This window comes from Schistocerca piceifrons, chromosome 1 (genome assembly GCF_021461385.2).
Source record: "Schistocerca piceifrons isolate TAMUIC-IGC-003096 chromosome 1, iqSchPice1.1, whole genome shotgun sequence".
NCBI classification, from domain to species: domain Eukaryota; kingdom Metazoa; phylum Arthropoda; class Insecta; order Orthoptera; family Acrididae; genus Schistocerca; species Schistocerca piceifrons.
The window spans coordinates 672,212,554-672,232,904 of record NC_060138.1 but is presented as its reverse complement, the minus strand read 5'-3'; the positions used below and the strand labels follow the sequence as shown (position 1 = coordinate 672,232,904).

Sequence of the window (20,351 nt, the reverse complement as noted above, 5' to 3'; positions counted from 1 at the left end):
ATATTTAACTTCTAAATTAATAGTCAATCTATAAATGGACATACCTATGAAAATATTGTGACAACACCAACTGTAAGGACTACAATAAAATTAAATCATTCACAAAAATGGGCCAAGAAATTGCCCCTAAAGGTGGATGAAGCAACACATCCTGGTCAATGGCATAGAATAGAGAAGGCAATGGGAAACATTCCCTTGTGTTAAGGATATCCCAAGTAGAATGCAGCCATAAAAGTTGGCATTAATTAGGATTTAACTACTGATCATAGATCTTGGAAGCCAAGATCTGGCAGAGGAGATAAGAGGCAACTAGGTCATCATCAAGCAAAATCTCTCTAAAATGGAGATGAAGATGGGAACAGGGAATGTATGAATGCTACTGAAAGTATGAAAACTGGACGATGTGAAAGATGCGATGAGGAAGAAGAGACAGATACATTATGTCTATGTGAAACAAGGTGGGAGAGAAACGGAGATTTCTACTGTGATGAGTTTAAAGCAATTTAAAGTGGTGGTAAGAAAAGAGGAAAGTATGGAGTGACAGTTGTAATAGGAGTCAAATTATTAAATAATGTTTGTGGTACTTACCATGTCATCGACTGTTTGATGCTGATACAAAAAGAAATAGTGCACCTGTGTACTTGTTAATATTTTCCAACATCGGATCATGACTTGGAAGACGCAGAGACTATGTATGAAGATATTGAAGAACTGACAAAAGGAAAAGATAATGTTACAATAATGGGTGATTTTAATGTCATAGTAGGATCCCATACAGGCAATACAACAGCAGGAAATTTTGGCTTGGGGAAGCAAATGAAATAGGTGAAAATTTGGTAGATTTCTGTAATCAAAATGATATGGTTATTACAAACACACTATTTGAAGTCCCTCTTAGAAGGTGTACATGTGAGGTACCAGCCAAAAGGCAACTGCAGATAGATTATATTAAGGAAGCAAAGGTAGAGGAACCAGATAAAATCATGACACAGTTATCTAGGTCCAGACGTAGATTGTGACCACACACCAGTGCTAGCCAAGAGCAACATTAGATTTAAAAGAACCTAGAGATCTGTCAAAAATAAACTGAGAATAGAAGGATTGAAAGGAGAAGCAATAATCATGGTTTTGGAGGAAAAAAAACAATAAAATAGCTAATGAGTGGTGAGCCATACTGTGGAAGAATAAGAAGATGGGGAAAACTGAAGCAACAAGTGAGGATTTAGAAACAAAGAAACTGGAGCCCAGAAAACTTTGGATGACAGAAGAAATACTAAATCTAATTTGGGAATAGAATAAGTGTGGGAAGAAAAACAATGTAGATGACTACAAAAGAATCAGAAATTACATCAAAACCAAATGGAAAGAAGAAAATGAGGAATAAACAAAAAGCATTGCTGAAGAGATAGAAAAAAATCAGAAAAAGGGAAAAGAGGACAAAGTTTATAAGAAAATCGGAGCCCTTCAGTACAAACATACAATGAAATCAGTGGGCCTAACAGTTAAAAATAAAGAGAGAATATTACTGATAGACAATGATGAGTATGTGTTCATTAGAAAGAGTGCATAGAAGAGATGTTTTATGATAAGGACTTCAAGAATGAAAGTAATCTAATTGAAGGCATTAATGAATGTAAAAAAGATGTGGGAGGTCCTACTATCATGAAACATGAATTTGAACATGCACTCTGGAGTCTCAAAGAAGGAAAAGCAACTAGTGTTGATGACATTCCTGCAGATTTGCTGAAAAATTTCAGTAACAACATGAAAAAAAAAACAATTATTCAGAACAGTAATTGAAAGCTATGAAAGAGGAATCACGCCAGAAGACTCCAGACAACACGTAACCATTACCACACCTAAAACAGAAAATGCAGTTGACTGCACCAGTTACAGAACACTATCAGTGTTATACACAACTCCAAAAAACTCATTAATATAGTTGAAAGCACAAAAAAAGGAAAGGTAGGTAAGTATATTGGAGAAGAGCTATTTGGATTCAGAGAAGGCAGAGGAGCAAGAGAACCAATTTTGACCTTGCACCATTCTGGTCCGAGCTGCTAGTAATTTGTGTTTAAGGTGTTCATGCTTGTGTGAATGAATGAGTGTATGTTTCCTTTTCTGACAAAGACTTTAGCTGAAAGCTAATGTGTAAGCATCTTTTAGTTGTGCCTGTCTGCAACTTAATGTGTCATCTTTATGGTAAGTACAAATCTATCTTTCAGCCTGTAGTTCCCATTGTTTGATTTTGCTATTGGAGAGAAGGATGGATATGAATAGAAGAACGTATGTAACCTTCACCGACTTAGAAAAAGCTTTTGACAATGTAAACTGGGAGCTACTCATTAGGGCTATGAAAAAATAAGACTTGTCTGGAAGGACAGAAGAAAAATTAACTAACTGTATCAGAACCAAAGCACAAAAACAAACATCAATAATATACAGCCGGCCGAAGTGGCCGTGCGGTTCTAGGCGCTGCGGTCTGGAACCGCGAGACCGCTATGCTCGCAGGTTCGAATCCTGCCTCGGGCATGGATGTGTGTGATGTCCTTAGGTTAGTTAGGTTTAACTAGTTCTAAGTTCTAGGGGACTAATGACCTCAGAAGTTGAGTCCCATAGTGCTCAAAGCCATTTGAACCATTTTTTGAATAATATACAGAAAGAGGCAAATTTTAGAAAAGGAGTTAGACATGGATGTCTCACATTCCCATATTGTTTCTTCGAGGAAGCTATTCAGATTGTGAAGGAGAATACAAAAGGAATAAGAGCCAATGATGAAAGGATAGATTTATTAGATTTACTGATGTCATTTGGGTAGTTGCAGGCTCTGAAAAAGAAAGGAAAGTATGTTGGAAGTCCTATAATACACTCTTAAACAATGTAAATTAAAAGTGAACAAACAGAAAACAAAAGTAATAGTAGTATGGAAAAATATTGGAAAAATTAAAACAAATATAAAAACTGATGTGATCATAGTTGGGCACATGAAACCTTTTTTTATAATCACAGAGGACAACAGATGCTTAATGGAAGTGGAGACAAGGGTAGCACTGGCAAACCAGTCATTATTATTAAGAAAAATATTTTAACCAACAAACATACAAACACAGATGTCAGAAAACCCCTTGCAAAATCATCTGTATGAAGTATACTGCTGCACGGAGGTGGAAGTTGGACTCTGGGTAAATTGGGAAGGAATTAACATGAAGCTGCTGAATGTTAATATGGGGGAAAATGACAAGAATGAGCTGTTTAGAAAGAAAAGCCAACATGGAACCTGGAAGTCTTAATGGAAGTAAATGAAGAGAGAAGATTATATTAAAGGAAACAGAAAAGAGAGAAATAAAATTTATTGGACATATCATTAGGAAGAATACCTTTATCATTATTGAGTGAGATGGCAACACATTGTACACGCATTTGGGAGGAAGATTGTTCAAACCCAGGTCCGGTCATCCTGACTTAGGTTTTCTGTGATTTCCCTAAATCTCTTCAGGCATATGCCGTGATAGTTCCCTTGAAAGGGCACGGCTGACTTCCTTCCCTGTCCTTCCTAATTCGAAGAGACCAATGATCTTTCTGTTTGGTACCCTCCCCCAAATCAACCAACCAAACTTTATCATTGATATTCTTGAAGAGTAAGTGCTAGGAAAGAAAGGAAGAGGACAGCCTTGGATGAATTATAAGGCACCAAGAAGAGATAGGATGTAACAGCACATAGAAATGAAATGACCAGTCATTGACAGAGAGAGTGGTTGCACCAACAAGGCATTAACCTTTAGAACATGTGTATCACAAAAAGTTAAAGGTAGAACATCACAAATTTACAACACCGAATGTAGACAGAATATAACTCAAAGGACCAAGAAAAGCAAATAATGATTATGAACAAGCCACAGTACAGAATAAAGTGAAGAAATCTGAAATATTATCATTTTCTTTTGTGAGATGCCAGAAGAAGAGCATTCGCATGATCTGAGCTGGAAAAAGAGGGAGGAGGAGGAGGGTGAGGGTGGGGGTTGGGAGGGTTTCACATTAATTTCATGGTGAATTACACTGGTCCACAAATTTTCACTTTTTTTCTTTCCTTTTTTTTCTTTTCTTTTTTCTTTTTATTTTTTTTTTGTTTTTTTGCAATGCAAAAGAATTGTGACAAGGGCCCCTCTTCCACAAGTGAATGAGGTGGGCACTTCTGGAACAATTTGGCAACACTCGTTTATACCATGACTCATGTTTGAACTATCCAGTCATGTGATCACTGTCAAATATAGAAACCAGATGCTATTTCAGTTGTCATTTGTCACGGGTGCGTACTCTTGTGCTGAATTAGTTCACTTGTTACTTGAATGAGTGACATGATGATTGACAGAGAGTGTATGTGAGGTGAAGTGTTTCAAACTGAAGAATTGTGTTACTGTGCACCAGTATGCTTTCATAAAAAATGCCCTGCATCATCAGTAACAAACCTGATAACTTTTGTTATGCTTGTGCAGATGTTATTTGTGGTTTATGAAGGTGACAATTGACTAAAGCAGTGAAAGAAGCATATGCCTTGTATTTTCCATGTTGTGTTGGAGGCCAAGATAAATTATGAGCTTCACAAGTGTGTTTCACTTCATCTTCATGTACACTGAATGCTTCGATGGATGGAAAAAGTTTCCACAGAGTTTGCTATGGGTGCTAGGTAGAGTGAATCCACAAATCATGCATTGGATTTGTTACTTCTGTATGGTAGCTCCCTTGAGGAAGGGAGTCAATACCAAGAGGAAGATGAATATTCAATACCCTGGCATGCCATCTTTCATTCGCCCTGTGGCTCATGGTAAAGGATTGCCAGTTCCTGTTCCCTCATGTGTACCGCAAGCATTGATAGCAATGATGCTGAGCTGACACACATAGCCAAAAAAGTTCAATCATTTCTACATTTACAACATCACAATCTGGAGAACCACACAAAATTCCACAGTGTGAACTCAGTTATCTGATTAGGGATTTAGATCTTCCAAAGTGTAAAGCTGAACTCTTGCCTCATGACTGCAGCAGTGGAATCTCCTATAACACAGTGTGTCTGTGTTTTGACAGTATCAGAGAAAGCTTGAGTGTCACTTTAATGCTGAAGGTGACATTAACTCCCCCCTCCCCTGCCGTGACACTGACTTTTTGCTGGAAGACCTAAACATTACACACAAAGCAGACAAGTGGAGACTATTTACAGATGGCTCTCAAACAACACTAAAGGAAGCACTGTTGCTCAATAGCAATGAAAAACCATTCTTCCCTGTTGCATGTGCTGCCTCAGCTAAAAAAGTTATACTACGTTGAACTCCATTACATACTGTGTTAATTACAATAAGCATGAATGGCTAGTATGTGGATATTTCAAATTTATTGTGATGCTGTTGGGTTTGCAAAAGGGTTACAGTAAGTATTGTTGCTAGTTGTATGACTAGGACAGTCGCACAAGAGAAAGAAATTACACAAAGAGGGAATGGCCTCCACAAACAGATCTGGTGCCAGGTCAAAAAATATTGCTGAAGAACCTCTAGTGAGTCAAACAAAATTGACCTTTCCACCCCCCTCCGATTGCATGTTAAGTTCGGAAACATCACAGCATTTGTTAAGACTGTTCACATGAATGAAGCCACATTTCATTATTTTTGTAAGAAGTTTCCATGATTCAATACAGAGAAGATCACAAAGGGGATATCCATTGGTTCACAGATATGCCAACAATTGGGCAACACACAGTTTGAGTTCACCCTAAGTCCTGATTAGCCGCATGAGTATAATTTTTTCTATGATGTGACAACTTTATTCTTGGGAAACAGGAGAGCTCAAAATTAAAACGACGTTGTGGATGAACTCATTCATGCTTACAAGATCATTAGCTGCTACAAGATCATTAGCTGCAACATAGTCCTGAATATGCAGTTCCTTACACCCACCTCAATGTGTTCCCACAGAACTGTGGTGCATTCAGTGATGAGCACCAGGACATTTCTCTCATCAAGTAGCAGTACACAGGGCAGTGGATTACTGCTATGTTTGTTGATTTCTGATGAATGTTACAGAGAGATGCTCAATGGTGCAAATAAACCAGGTAAGTTCAATTAATGTACATATCCTACTGATTACACTAGCACAATACATAAAACATAAAGTCCCAACTCACTTGTATAACTGAGCTAGGAGATAATAATCATGATATTCATGTTCAGTGGATGAAAATCTATAAAAACCATTTACTTTGGTTTCTGCAAAAAAAATCCACTGTGGTCAAGTGTTATGAAATATTTGAGAGTTCATGACAAATGACTTTGGATATTCTAGGTGGTATTCTATACCAGCTACTTGTTTTGGCTTTTTTTAAAACTGATACCTGATACTGGATATCTGTTGGTGCAGGATGCAAGGGAGTCTGGTTTACAATGATTTATTTTTCTGGGGGCAGGGGGCAGCAGTTGCACTTTGCTGGAAATACCCATGGAACAGAAATATGGTATATGATTTCTAGCCCCTATTCTGAAAAGTAGCTATTCTGAAACCAAATTTGATACTCCAGTAAAAGATTAAGAGGACTAATTCTGGCTAAGTTAATTAGGCAAAGTCATTACAGACATTATAGAAAAGAAACAAACTCACATTGCAATAAAACAAATAGAACTTACATCAATTAATATGTGCAGTGCTATCATTCACTGACACTAGGGTGAGAACTTAAAAAAACACTGGATTTACAAAAGTGAAGGTGACGGGTACCAGTATGTTGCAATGAAAACATGAGCCAGAAATGAGGTTATACAAAAGCTTGGCCCAAAGCAACAGCAAGAGCAGTATGTTGTCCTGAATGGGGTGACTTCAACAAAAACAAGTGTAACTTCAGGTACGCCCCAGGGCAGCATAATAGGTCCGCTGCTTTTAACAATTTGCATAAACAATCTGGTTGATGGTATTGACAGTGGCATTAGACTGTTTGCCAATGATGCTATAGTCTACAGGAAAGTAGTATCACACGAAAGTTGTGAACAAATCAATGAGGATTTGCAGAAAATAAATGCTTGGTGTAATGACTGGCAATTATATCTCAATATTATTAAGTGTAACCTACTGCATCTAACAAGGCAGAAATCCCCATTAATGTACGAGTACAAAATAAATGCCCAGTCTTTGGAAGCAGTAACATCCATCAAGTATATGAGTGTGACTATTCAAAATGATCTCAAATGGAATGATCAAATTACACAAGTAACGGGAAAGGCGAAGTCTAGATAGCAGTTTATTGGTAGAATCCTGAAGCGATACAGTCCTTCAACAAAGGAAATTGCTTACAATATGTTGGTTCATCCAGTCTTAGAGTATTGTTTGTCTGCATGGGACCGTGACCAGTTGGTTCTGATTCAAGAGATTGAGAAGGTCCAAAGAAGAGTGACAAGATTCACAACTGGTACATTTAGCCATCACGAGAGTGTTACAAATCTCATAGAAAGTTTGTAGTGGGACACACTTGGAGATAGATGACACACTAAACAGTGGAGACTGCTCACTAAATTCTGAAATCCGATCTTCGCTGAGGATGTAGAGCACATATTATTACCACCAACTTTCAAATCATGCAATGATCACCATTCAAAGATAAGGGAAATTAGAGCTCATACTGAGGCATTCACAGTCGTTTTTCCCTTGCGCGATCTGCGAGTGGAACAGAGGGGCTGAAATATGACTTTGGCACAAATTGTGCCCTCAGCCACACACCGCTTGGTGGCTAGTAGAGTATTTATGTAGATGTAGATCTATTCATTTTAAGATACAAAAAAAAGAGGATTTGTGTCAGATGAGGAAACCTAACTATGAATCTCAAGTTTTTCAAGGGAATAAAAACCAATAGTTCACCATACACACTTAGTTCTTTCTAAAAATTTACATATCTGAAAAATAATGCACAGCAGAAAGTCTGAGTTCAAAAAAAGGTGAAAAGGTACTGAAAAGTGATGAAACTGTAAGGTGAAAATATTTTCATTTTCACATACTGTTAATGATTTCACAGTAGGCTCAAAAGATCCCTATGACACATCACAAAACAGAACATAGAACAACTGCTGGCACATAGTTAGAAAACTTAATGAAGTAATGACACTATGCTGCTAAGCTAATGAGAAAGAAGAACCTCAATTGTTTACATGTAGATAGCTTTCTAATCTGAATAAGAAACAAATATAAAAAATGCTGATATTTGCAATGAAAGAGCACAAAAATTGTGGGATATAAAACAAGTGATACATAATCAAAAAGACAAGTCAATAGTTAATTAAAAAAGGAAACTGTAAAAACTTGAGTCGTTAAAAGAAATCATAACAAGATCACTATGAAATTTTCTATTTGTACTAAGAATATGACAAAAACAAATGAACTTGGTAAATCTCTGTGGACTGAAATATCCTGGACCAAAGCACAAGTTTTAAACTGGATATCTCATACTACTGAAGTGAGGAGAGATCCCCAAGTGGATTAGGAAGTTCCTTCAACATGAGCACAGAGGCTGGAGGTGAACCACAAATTCCATATACAGGCCAAACTACTTGAAGAATACCACAGTACTTCAGTTCATAACACACTTTCAGCTTTACACATATAAAAAATGCATCACAACTGGGCAAGGTGGCACAGTGGAGGGACAGTGACCTGATACGTGGGAGGAGTATATTTTAAATCCTTTGTGACAACTCTTCTTTTTGTTCCCTACATTTTTCCTGAAATCAGCTGAGGAGAGTATTGGAATGGCTTCTCTAACAACATGATGGTCAATTCCTTTTCCACTCAACCAAGTTAGACTTTTTTTTCATTTACACCCACTGTAATCTCTGGTTCTCCTCTAATTCTCACCAACAAATGATATAATAAATGTTATTACATTTCTTGCCATTTGGAAAAACGTTAAGAGAAATGGAAGATACCTGGGAACCACAGAACAACAATATAGTTAAGTATCTAATGAATAAATTCATTGGAGAAACAGGATCAGGTATGGATACGTGAGTGGGTTATGTGCACAGATATTGAGAAAATTGTTAGTCTTCTGAAGTCAGTATGTTACTATTTTGCAATAGAGAATTCTGCATAATGGTGAATATTGGGGCTCAGTTTCATAGCATAGCATCCAGAATTATTGTGTTAGGAAGTAAGTCCATTTGGTCATCCATTATAGAAGGGGTCTGTAACAAATACTGTACAACAACAAGCAGCAGCACTAAAAATTTATAGAAACACAACTGTTTCAAAAGACATTGACACCATTGTCTCATCTTCTCATACTGCTTCAATTTCTGTGTCTGGAAACAACTGATATTACAATTGGAAAACCTGAATGATAGAACATCAAACAGAGTTACATCGGAATTCAATTTAAAGGTAACTTTTTATACAAAATGGACAATATATATTTCAGTGTGGTGCTCTGGCTTCACAAACTGGGCCTGGTTGTAGTGGAATGTGTACTAAAAAACATAGGTATGTGACAAACATAAGAACTGCTGTTAAAAATGATTGATAGTGAGAAAGATGAATTATGAACTAAATTCAGTTTGTGGCATCCACTAATTTTCTTTAATGAACCATGTATTACTAGTAACAGGAGTTCTTTCTTCATGGAAATCTTTCTTTATTAAGTTGTAACTCCTCATTATTTTAAGATAATTAATTCCCATGAGACAGATGTGAACATAAATACAAAAATATGAGTATAGAGACTGAGAGAAATCGTTTTCTTTAAGCTATATGTAAAACTGTTTTATTTTAAAATAGGAACTCGAGGCTTTCTTCCACATAACATTATTTTAAGCAACAGTATCTCAAGAAAAAAATGCTTTATTGGTATCAAAGTAGTGTCTTGACACTTTCAGTGAATTTAAGATGATTATAATACGACACTGCAAGGTCCTGGTTGGGATACAAATAATGAAAGGAGTAAACGTAATTACCCAACATATAATCAAGGCACTAAGCAGTTGCAGGGAGCTGCGCGGGATTAGCTGAGCGGTCTAAGGCGCTACAGTCACGGACTGTGCGGCTGGTCCCGGCAGAGGTTCAAGTCCTCCCTCGGGTATGGATGTGTGTGTTTGTCCTTAGGATAATTTAGGTTAAGTAGTGTGTAAGCTTAGGGACTGATGAACTTAGCAGTTAAGTCCCATAAGATTTCACACACATTTGAACATTTGAGTTGCAGGGACACAAACAGTACCGAAGATGTTGCTGAGCCTATGTTTCTTAGGTTCAAATAATGACTGTGCCTGAAAGTTCAGCATCATTGTCAGTCTTGTTTACATAGCTTTTGATCACTCAATGCCTTAAGTGCACACTATTTACATTACTCAAAATGATTATAGAGATAATAAGAAATTTTATTTGTCATAAACACTATCACATAATAAATTAATTGAAGATCCACATTGTTGGGCTGCATCATATTCCCTGCAGACTTACATACAAACTAATTGTTTTAATTTACTTTACTTACCACAGTTCTCGGGAGCTGTCATTGCCTGCAGCATCCTAAATGAACGAGAAGGAATACAACCTCCAGTATATTTCTTAGGCTCCTGAACTTGTTGCTCAGATGGTGGAATATATGGCTGAGGAGATTCTGCAGAAGCACACAGATGAAATGTATAGTATCTCTGGTATTTATAAAACATAAGCATTTTATTTTATTTTAAGGCAAATTAAGATTAAAGACATTAATTTCTTAATCTGTGGCAAAATCAGCACTGATGATTAAACAGTGGCATGTAATTACATCCATCCTAAACAATGTACAACATACCTGTTGCCACAGACCAACACCTACCACTGAGTTTATTTCAGGACTCTGCTTGATGATATGATACCTGCTTGACAACAGCCTATCAGAAGGAATTGGCTATATTCCTCCACAGACACCCAACATCCAGCAGAGCTACAGCTGCCATGAAAAAAGGAAGCTCTACCTATGTTATAGTAAGCAGCTGAAAATATTCTATAACAGGTAACTTACTACATTTTAAAGTATATACTTCAGTACTTTTGAAATCATGAACAGCTGTGTTGACAAAACACCAAATGGCATTTTGAAATGAAACATTTATTTGAAAAACCACAAAAGCATGACAATACCCCAATACTGTCTGTGTAAAACAAAAACACACTTTACATCACAGACAGCCATTGTACACAACTGCCAAACCAAAGAACAAAATTACGATGACCTGTGAAAGACAACTTCCAAAAATTATTAGTACACACACACACACACACACACACACACACACACATATATATATATATATATATATATATATATATATATATATATATATATATATATATATATATATATAAAAACAAAGATGAGGTGACTTACCGAACAAAAGCGCTGGCAGGTCGATAGACACACAAACAAACACAAACATACACACAAAATTCAAGTTTTCGCAACAAACTGTTGCCTCATCAGGAAAGAGGGAAGGAGAGGGGAAGACGAAAGGAAGTGGGTTTTAAGGGAGAGGGTAAGGAGTCATTCCAATCCCGGGAGCGGAAAGACTTACCTTAGGGGGAAAAAAGGACAGGTATACACTCGCACACACGCACATATCCATCCACACATGTGGGCTCCGGAGATGGGAACTTGCCCTTCAGTATATCCTCTCTTCTCGTCATCCGCCAGGCCTCAATCTCCGCTAATTTCAAGTTGCCGCCACTCATACCTCACCTGTCTTTCAACAACTTCTTTGCCTCTACACTTCTGCCTCGACAGACATCTCTGCCCAAACTCTTTGTCTTTAAATATGTCTGCTTGTGTCTGTATGTGTGGATGGATATGTGCATGTGTGCGAGTGTATACCTGTCCTTTTTTCCCCCTAAGGTAAGTCTTTCCGCTCCCGGGATTGGAATGACTCCTTACCCTCTCCCTTAAAACCCACTTCCTTTCGTCTTCCCCTCTCCTTCCCTCTTTCCTGATGAGGCAACAGTTTGTTGCGAAAGCTTGAATTTTGTGTGTATGTTTGTGTTTGTTTGTGTGTCTATCGACCTGCCAGCGCTTTTGTTCGGTAAGTCACCTCATCTTTGTTTTTATATATAATTTTTCCCACGTGGAATGTTTCCTTCCATTATATATATATATATATATATATATATACATATATATATATATATATATATATATATATATACACACACACACACACACACACACACACACACACACACACCTGTCCTTTTTCCCCCTAAGGTACGTCATTCAGCTCCCGGGATTGGAATGACTCCTTACCCTCTCCCTTAAAACCCACATCCTTTCATCTTTCCCTCTCCTTCCCTCTTTCCTGATGAAGCAACCTTGGGTTGAAATTTGTGTGTGTGTTTGTGTGTTTTTTATTGTGTCTATCTACCAGCACTTTCATGTTACAGCATCTTTGTTTTTTACATATATTTTCATATATCCTGCCCTGAAATGAGATCCATCCTTCATGAAATCCTCCCCACTCCACCAAGAGTGTCTTTCCGCCGTCCACCTAACCTTAGTAACCTCTTGGTTCATCCCTATGAAATCCGCAAACCACCTTCCCTACCCTCTGGCTCCTACCCTTGTAACCGCCCCCGGTGTAAAACCTGTCCCATGCACCCTCCCACCACCACCTACTCCAGTCCTGTAACCTGGAAGGTGTACACGATCAAAGGCAGAGCCACGTGTGAAAGCACCCACGTGATTTACCAACTGACCTGCCTACACTGTGACGCATTCTATGTGGGAATGACCAGCAACAAACTGTCCATTCGCATGAATGGACACAGGCAGACAGTGTTTGTTGGTAATGAGGATCACCCTGTGGCTAAACATGCCTTGGTGCACGGCCAGCACATCTTGGCACAGTGTTACACCGTCCGGGTTATCTGGATACTTCCCACTAACACCAACCTATCCGAACTCCGGAGATGGGAACTTGCTCTTCAATATATCCTCTCTTCCCGTTATTCACCAGGCCTCAATCTCCGCTAATTTCAACATACACACAAAATTCAAGCTTTCGCAACAAACTGTTGCCTCATCAGGAAAGAGGGAAGGAGAGGGAAAGACGAAAGGATGAGGGGTTTTAAGGGAGAGGGTAAGGAGTCATTCCAATCCCGGGAGCGGAAAGACTTACCTTAGGGGGAAAAAAGGACGGGTATACACTCGCGCACACACACACACACACACACACACACACACACACACACACACACACACACACACACACACACACACACACATATCCATTCTTTTCAAGCTTAATGCCATCTGTAACTGTCAATTTAAGATACCTGAATATTCACTTGAGGAATGCAAATTGTGCCTATGTTGGCAAGTCTTGAACTCTCAATGCAACATTAACAGCATGTGGTAAATTTGGTCTTATACCTTGTGTCGAATACATACAACTTCCAACTATTTCTTGATAGAGTTTATTGTTATTAAGAGGAGGTGACTCACCCAGTATCCATCCTGGTTCAATGGGTAAAAATAATGGTTTTGCATCCATCACACTATATTTCTCTAAAATTCTCTTCACATAAGCAGACTGATTTTTTTGAACACAATTGTCAAATTTCTTGATTTGTAATCCCAAGAATCAATCAACCTTTTCTACAGTGATCTGGAAACGTTTACCCAACTGTTCAATAAACTTAGTTGTTGGATCATTAGAGCCTATGGCAAATCCATCATAAACATAAACCAGCAATACCAAGTTTTTAACATAAAACATTCATGGATCTGAACAGCTCTCCCACAAATTACATCCATTAAGAAATTTAACAATACATTTATACCAGCATTTCATGTTTGATTCCCAGACAGGTTGGAGATTTTCTCCACTCATGGACTGTGTGTCATATTGTCCTCATCATGATCTCATTATCACTGAAATGCAAGTGGCCCAATTTGGCATCACCTGCAACTTGACTTGCAACTCGGTGGCCGAACTTCTCCGGATGGCATCTCCCGGCCATCAACGCCACACAATCATTTCATTTTCATTTCCTCAGTAATTTACACATACATCCAGTACCATCATCAAAGCCTTCTGGTTCTTACATGTATATTTCCTCCTTCAGAATACCATTGAGAAATGCTGTCCTCAGATCAGATTGCCTTATGCACCAATCACGCTGAACTGCAACACTAAACACAGCTCTAATCATCTCAGATCTTGCAACAGGGCTCAACATAATCTGTTCCAAAACACTGAATATATCCTTTTGTCACCAGTCTAGTGTTATATCAAACTGCCATTTTACTTGCATTTAATTTTGTAGTAAATAACCATACATTTTAACCATCTTTTGTGTTTTAGTTCTGTGAACTAGTTCCCATGTTTCATTTCCTTTTAGAGCACTCATTTCTTCCTCCATTGCTTTCTTCCATTGATCAGAATTTTCTGACTAAACTGCTTCTTTATAGTTCCTTGGTGTGTCACAAAGAGGCATCAGTCTTGGTTGGTGGGCAGAATCTTTACAGTAACATGATGGTTTCCTCAAATTTCGCTGGCCAGGGAGGCCGAACATTTCTAGGCGCTACAGCCTGGAACCGCGCAATCACTACGGTCACAGCTTCGAATTCTGCCTCGGGCATGGATGTGTGTGATGTCCTTAGGTTAGTTAGGTTTAGGTAGTTCTAAGTTCTAGGGGACTAATGACCTCAGAAGTTAAGTCCCATAGTGCTCAGAGCCATTTTTTGAACCTCAAATTTCACCGTTCACATAAATTATAGCTTCCTGTGTCTTCATTTCCTGCTTATAAGCTACTCACAACCTATCTTTCAGTATCATACAGATGATTATTAACCCTTTCATCAGTTATTGCTACATCTTGCTTCATAAAATTCCACTGACTATCCTTTTCAAAATCAACATTTTCAAGTTCACTCTCTGTAACATTTTCATCTACATCTGATATATGAATATCCTTTTCTGTCTCTCGAATAACTGGTTTCTGTTATTGTTTCCAGCTGAATTTTACATCTCTGCATGTATGCACAGACATCTTTTCAGGAAAATAAACACAGTATCCACAATCATCATAACCAACCACATATCCTTTTAAAGATTCAGCATCAATCTACTTCTGTTTTTGTGTAGGAATCCACGCACGGCATTCTGTTTCAAATATCACAAATTATCCAAACGACCTTCCCTCTTCAAGAATATTTCAATTGGAGTTTTATCTTTAATCTTTTTGGGACCAGACCGATTCAAAGTGTATGTTGCAGCCAAACAGCCTCTAGCAACAATGCTTTTAGTAGGTATTCAGTAGAGCAGAACCAAGATGTATTCTATTTTGTCACTCAGCAACTCCATTCTGCTGAGGAATATATGGTGCAGTAATTGAATGTTTCGTTCCAATTAAGCCATTTTTATCATGGAACTCTTTGCCACCATCTCTATTTTATTACTTCACAGTAACATCAACTTGAGTCTTTATCATTTTAATGAACGGTGGTAATTTTTCTTTAACTTCATCTTTGTGTTGCAAAAGGTATGTTACTCTAAAATTGGTAAAATCATCCTTGAAAGCAGCAAAGTATTGATGGCCTTGCAAATCATTTTCTCCATCTGGTCCACAAACATCTGCATAAACTAATTCTCCACGTTTAGTGGGTTTCTGTGTTCTTTTGTCATATGCTAGCCAGTGATGTTTACCATAGACACATCCCTCACAAAAGCTACTGTCAATCTTTGTATCTATACCACAATCCTTCAAAAACTGGTGCACATAGGTTTCATTTTGATAATCCATTTTTACATGCCACCTCTGTAAAGTCTCATCAATTTCAGCAACAACACACGACTTGTCTTGACGAACAACCTTCACAGCTAAACGATAAAGCTCATTTTCACCACTGGATGTAGCAATCGCAATAGGAATATTGTTTTTGGAAAATACCCACAATTTGCCATCATTTTTGATTATTTGATTTATTCCTTGTTGTGCTGCCACACACTGTTGGATGGCTTGCAGAGTATAAATGTAGATGTAGAAAGTAGATTACAGCATCCATCAGGACAAAACCAAGTATCTTCAAAATATTGTTCTGTCCATTTTTGACCATTGAAAACCCATACATCAATGCGACCTGTGCCAAATGCTTCAATCTGCACACCATTATTGGCACTATTCATCTCCCTCAGAGTTTCAAATCGTTCATACGTAGTGTACCAATTACACTGATCTGTTATGTGATGTGTCGCACCACTGCCGATGTACCACACATCAGAAAAATTGTTGTATCCCACCATTAAAACTTTTCTCTCAGTTTTTGAAGTAGGCCTATCTGTACAACTACAACTTCCTGAATGTTCCACTGCTGTTACACCTTTTGACAACATAGCACAATCTTCTCTTTTGCCTGTCATAGTACTTGCGTTTGACCACTGACCCTTTTTCGTACTTATGAAACTAACCAATCTGTTTTACACTGTTTTGATAAGTGAGTTGCTTTACCACATGGAAAGCATTTTCTGTCTTAATTCCTTTTACAAAGAGATGTTTTTAATGTATCAGATTCAGATGAAGACTGATGGTGTCTTGATTGCTGTTTGTTAATCTTCATTTTCGACATCATTGCTGTAGCTACACTTTCATCTCCATGGTGTGTTATTGTCACTTCATAATTTAATCACAATTTTTGTGACTTATTCCATGTCTTATCTTCAGCAGGTAAATCATGCCATGCAATATAAATGTAACTGAACTCTGCAGGCAAAGTTTGCAAAAATCATGCTGAGACGTCACCATCATCAATCAGCTTGTCTAACAATGTCAATTGAATTTGTTCTTAATCAAGTTTGCTTGAATGGCCTTGCATACAGGGTAACCAACTTAGCATTTTTGTCACTAGATTTAGCGTTTTTTTAATTCAGTCTGGTGATAAGATTTTTAGTTTTGTGACATGCTTCATTTCTGAACATTTTAAAAGCATTCCCGCAACTAATTTGGAGTTTTTTGAAACAATGATAGTAAATTGTACATTAGTTTGACATGAAATGTGAAGAAATTGTTGGAATGAATTTACCATTCCTTGTTAGCATCCACAAAATATCAGTGTTACTGACATGGTAGATATTAATTACAAGTACTGTGTTAATGTTTCCAATATACCAGTATTTTGATATATCACTGTTCAATATCCAAAATTTTTCCTGGGATTCCCTACCCTATGGCTTATCATGACATTGAAATGACAATAACAAAATCAATGTAGTTCTCCATTTGCACTTTTAAGAAGCTGGTTAGTGATAGTCACTTTTTAATAAATTCATTGAACTGTTTAAGACACAGTACCTGCAAAGACTTCAAGCAGATTGGCTAAAAATTGAACACTACAAAAAGTGGTTGTGTAAAGTGGAGGGAGATGATGCAAAGTGCTGTTGTAAGTATTGTAAAGTGCAGTTATCAGCTAAATTAAGTGATTAACGAAGCATATGAACACTAACAAGCACATAAAAGTGGAAGTACCTTTTTGTTTTCCATACGTATTACCATTCAAACCAGTGAATCTTGAAACAAAAGTTTCATTATTCACTGGAAAGCACTGTTCTTTCACAGTAACTGACCACATGTGTGAACTCTGTAAATCGGGTTTTACGGATACCAGGAGTGTGAGAGAACTTAAGATACACAGAATAAAATGTTCTGCTACCATTTTCAATGTCACAGGACCATATTTTGAGGAATATTTGTTAAAATATATTGGTGGTGGGGGTTACAACTTAGTGACTGATGAAATTAATGATTATTCATTTATGAAGTCATTAGGTATAGCCATCATGTACAATTCAGAAACAAACTCAAAGCATTGCTACAACCTACTTGCAGATAATACAACTAAATGAATGTGCTGCTGACTCTCTTATCTCAAAGACTTGTATAAAGGATGGAGGTTTGAATTTTGCAAAATTAGTAGCAATTGGGACCAACAGTGCATTGATAATGATTGGTATCAAAAATGGCGTGAATGACAGTCAGAAAACTGAATTATTTCACTTGCAGTTAATTAGATACATGTGTCATTCTCTGCAACAAGCAATTTCCTGTACTACTGTAGAATTCCTTCCTAGGAACTTTGATTTTCTACTCAGAGAAACCTAAAACTTGATCTCCCATTCATCAGTTAGACAAATTATATAGAAGCAGCTGTATGGAGCAATTAATGACCAAAAACTGCCTTTGAAAATTGTGAATGTAAGTTGTCTTAAATCCATTGTTGGGATAGTAAATCAACTACATAGTGTTTTCCTGGCCCTAATTTCGCCTGACAAATGTCTCAGTACTATAAAAAAGTTTGTAATTGATATAGCAAAACTGTTTACAGACGATAAAGACATATTAACAGCTACTAACTTACAGTGGAATAATTTACACAATGTACAATAGGATGAAGTGGATGACTGTGTTAAATTTTGGGTAGAAGTATATTGTTATAGAAACTCTGGAAGAGAAAATTCTTTCCATGAACTGGCAAATATCACCTCAAGTGTGTTGTCACTCCCAAGTTCTAATGTAAATGTTGAGCATGTGTTCAGATTTGTAAACAATACAAAATCAAATGAAAAGAACAAATTGAAAATTGAGCCATTGCATTATATATTGTGCATAAAACATGAACTAAAAATGGAAGGCAAATGTTGCCATTCATGTGAACTGCCAAAAGAGATGTTGCAAAAGATAGGGACCACCATTGGTACTCTCAACAATCATCATAAGCTTCAGAACAACTTCAGCTACATTCTCTGAAGAGAAGATAAACAGCAAAGACAAGAAAATATAATTGAGCATGAGGGGGTGATGGCAGAGCACAACAGTATGTTTAATCAAGGTACCTATGTTTAATTTTAAGTTAGTGAAGCATAAGTAGATTTTTAACAGGCATTTGTCTACCTGTTTACTTAATTCTGTACTGGTATATTACACATTTTTACATCAATATAATGAAAGGAAACATTCCACGTGGGAAAAATTATATATAAAACCAAAGATGAGGTGACTTACCGAACAAAAGCGCTGGCAGGTCGATAGACACACAAACAAACACAAACATACACACAAAATTCAAGCTTTCGCAACAAACTGTTGCCTCATCAGGAAAGAGGGAAGGAGAGGGGAAGACGAAAGGAAGTGGGTTTTAAGGGAGAGGGTAAGGAGTCATTCCAATCCCGGGAGGGGAAAGACTTACCTTAGGGGGAAAAAAGGACAGGTATACACTCGCACACACGCACATATCCATCCACACATACAGACACAAGCAGACATATTTAAAGACAAAGAGTTTGGGCAGAGATGTCTGTCGAGGCAGAAGTGTAGAGGCAAAGAAGTTGTTGAAAGACAGGTGAGGTATGAGTGGCGGCAACTTGAAATTAGCGGAGATTGAGGCCTGGCGGATGACGAGAAGAGAGGATATACTGAAGGGCAAGTTCCCATCTCCGGAGCCCTCTCCTTCCCTCTTTCCTGATGAGGCAACAGTTTGTTGCGAAAGCTTGAATTTTGTGTGTATGTTTGTGTTTGTTTGTGCACACATTTTTACATGTTTTATAACACATTTCAGGCATCATTTTTTAATTGTTTTGTTATATGCATGTTACAGTTGTCATTTTTCCCACTATTATGAATACTAGTGTTGTGTTATACATAGGTTTATTCTTTTTACATTTTTGATAATACTGGTGTCCTATATAAAACACAACACCAGTATTGCAAATAGTGGAATAAACAATACCAGTATTACCAAACTATTTGCAATAGTCATATGATGTTTTACATAGGTTTGTTCTTTTCCATGTTTTTATTGTTTTTATCAGTTTTTGTTTTTAGTTCCTCCCCAACCAAAACCCCCTTACTTCCACGTCTGTCCCATTGATTTTATTTCATTTATCCACAGATTCTCATTTTCTAAAATTTTTTGGTTGTATAAGGTTGTATCACATGAATGGATTTACATTATCTACATCTGTATCATCTCTTTTCCATGTTTCATTTCTTTGTTTCTGATATCAGAATGCATTACCAGTGTACGATCACAAATTTTGTTCATGTGATGTAACTCTAAGGTGCATATTCGCTGTGCTACACTTCTTTGTTTGTGAAGAGTGATTATGCTTTCATATATTTGCTCTGTATTATCTTTGGCTTAGAAATGATGTCATTGGTCAGGGCTGACAAGTTGTAGCCTATTCTTAAGTCTTCCACCATATTATATTGAAGGCAGAAATCTAGCGACTTTCTGGGATTTTTTTATGTTAAAACTGGTGAAAATTGAAGTTCTCATGCTGGTCACTCTACTAGTATACCATCAG

General features: G+C 37.3%; 1 protein-coding gene across 1 annotated transcript in view; it reads right to left on the bottom strand.

The window, feature by feature from the left end:
* Positions 1-20,351, bottom strand: part of LOC124709029 — a 737,074-nt gene that overhangs the window by 46,331 nt on the left and 670,392 nt on the right. The window contains exon 13 of the mRNA XM_047240678.1: positions 10,511-10,636. Within this exon, the coding sequence (XP_047096634.1) occupies positions 10,511-10,636 (126 nt within the window). The remainder of the gene's footprint in view (positions 1-10,510; positions 10,637-20,351) is intronic.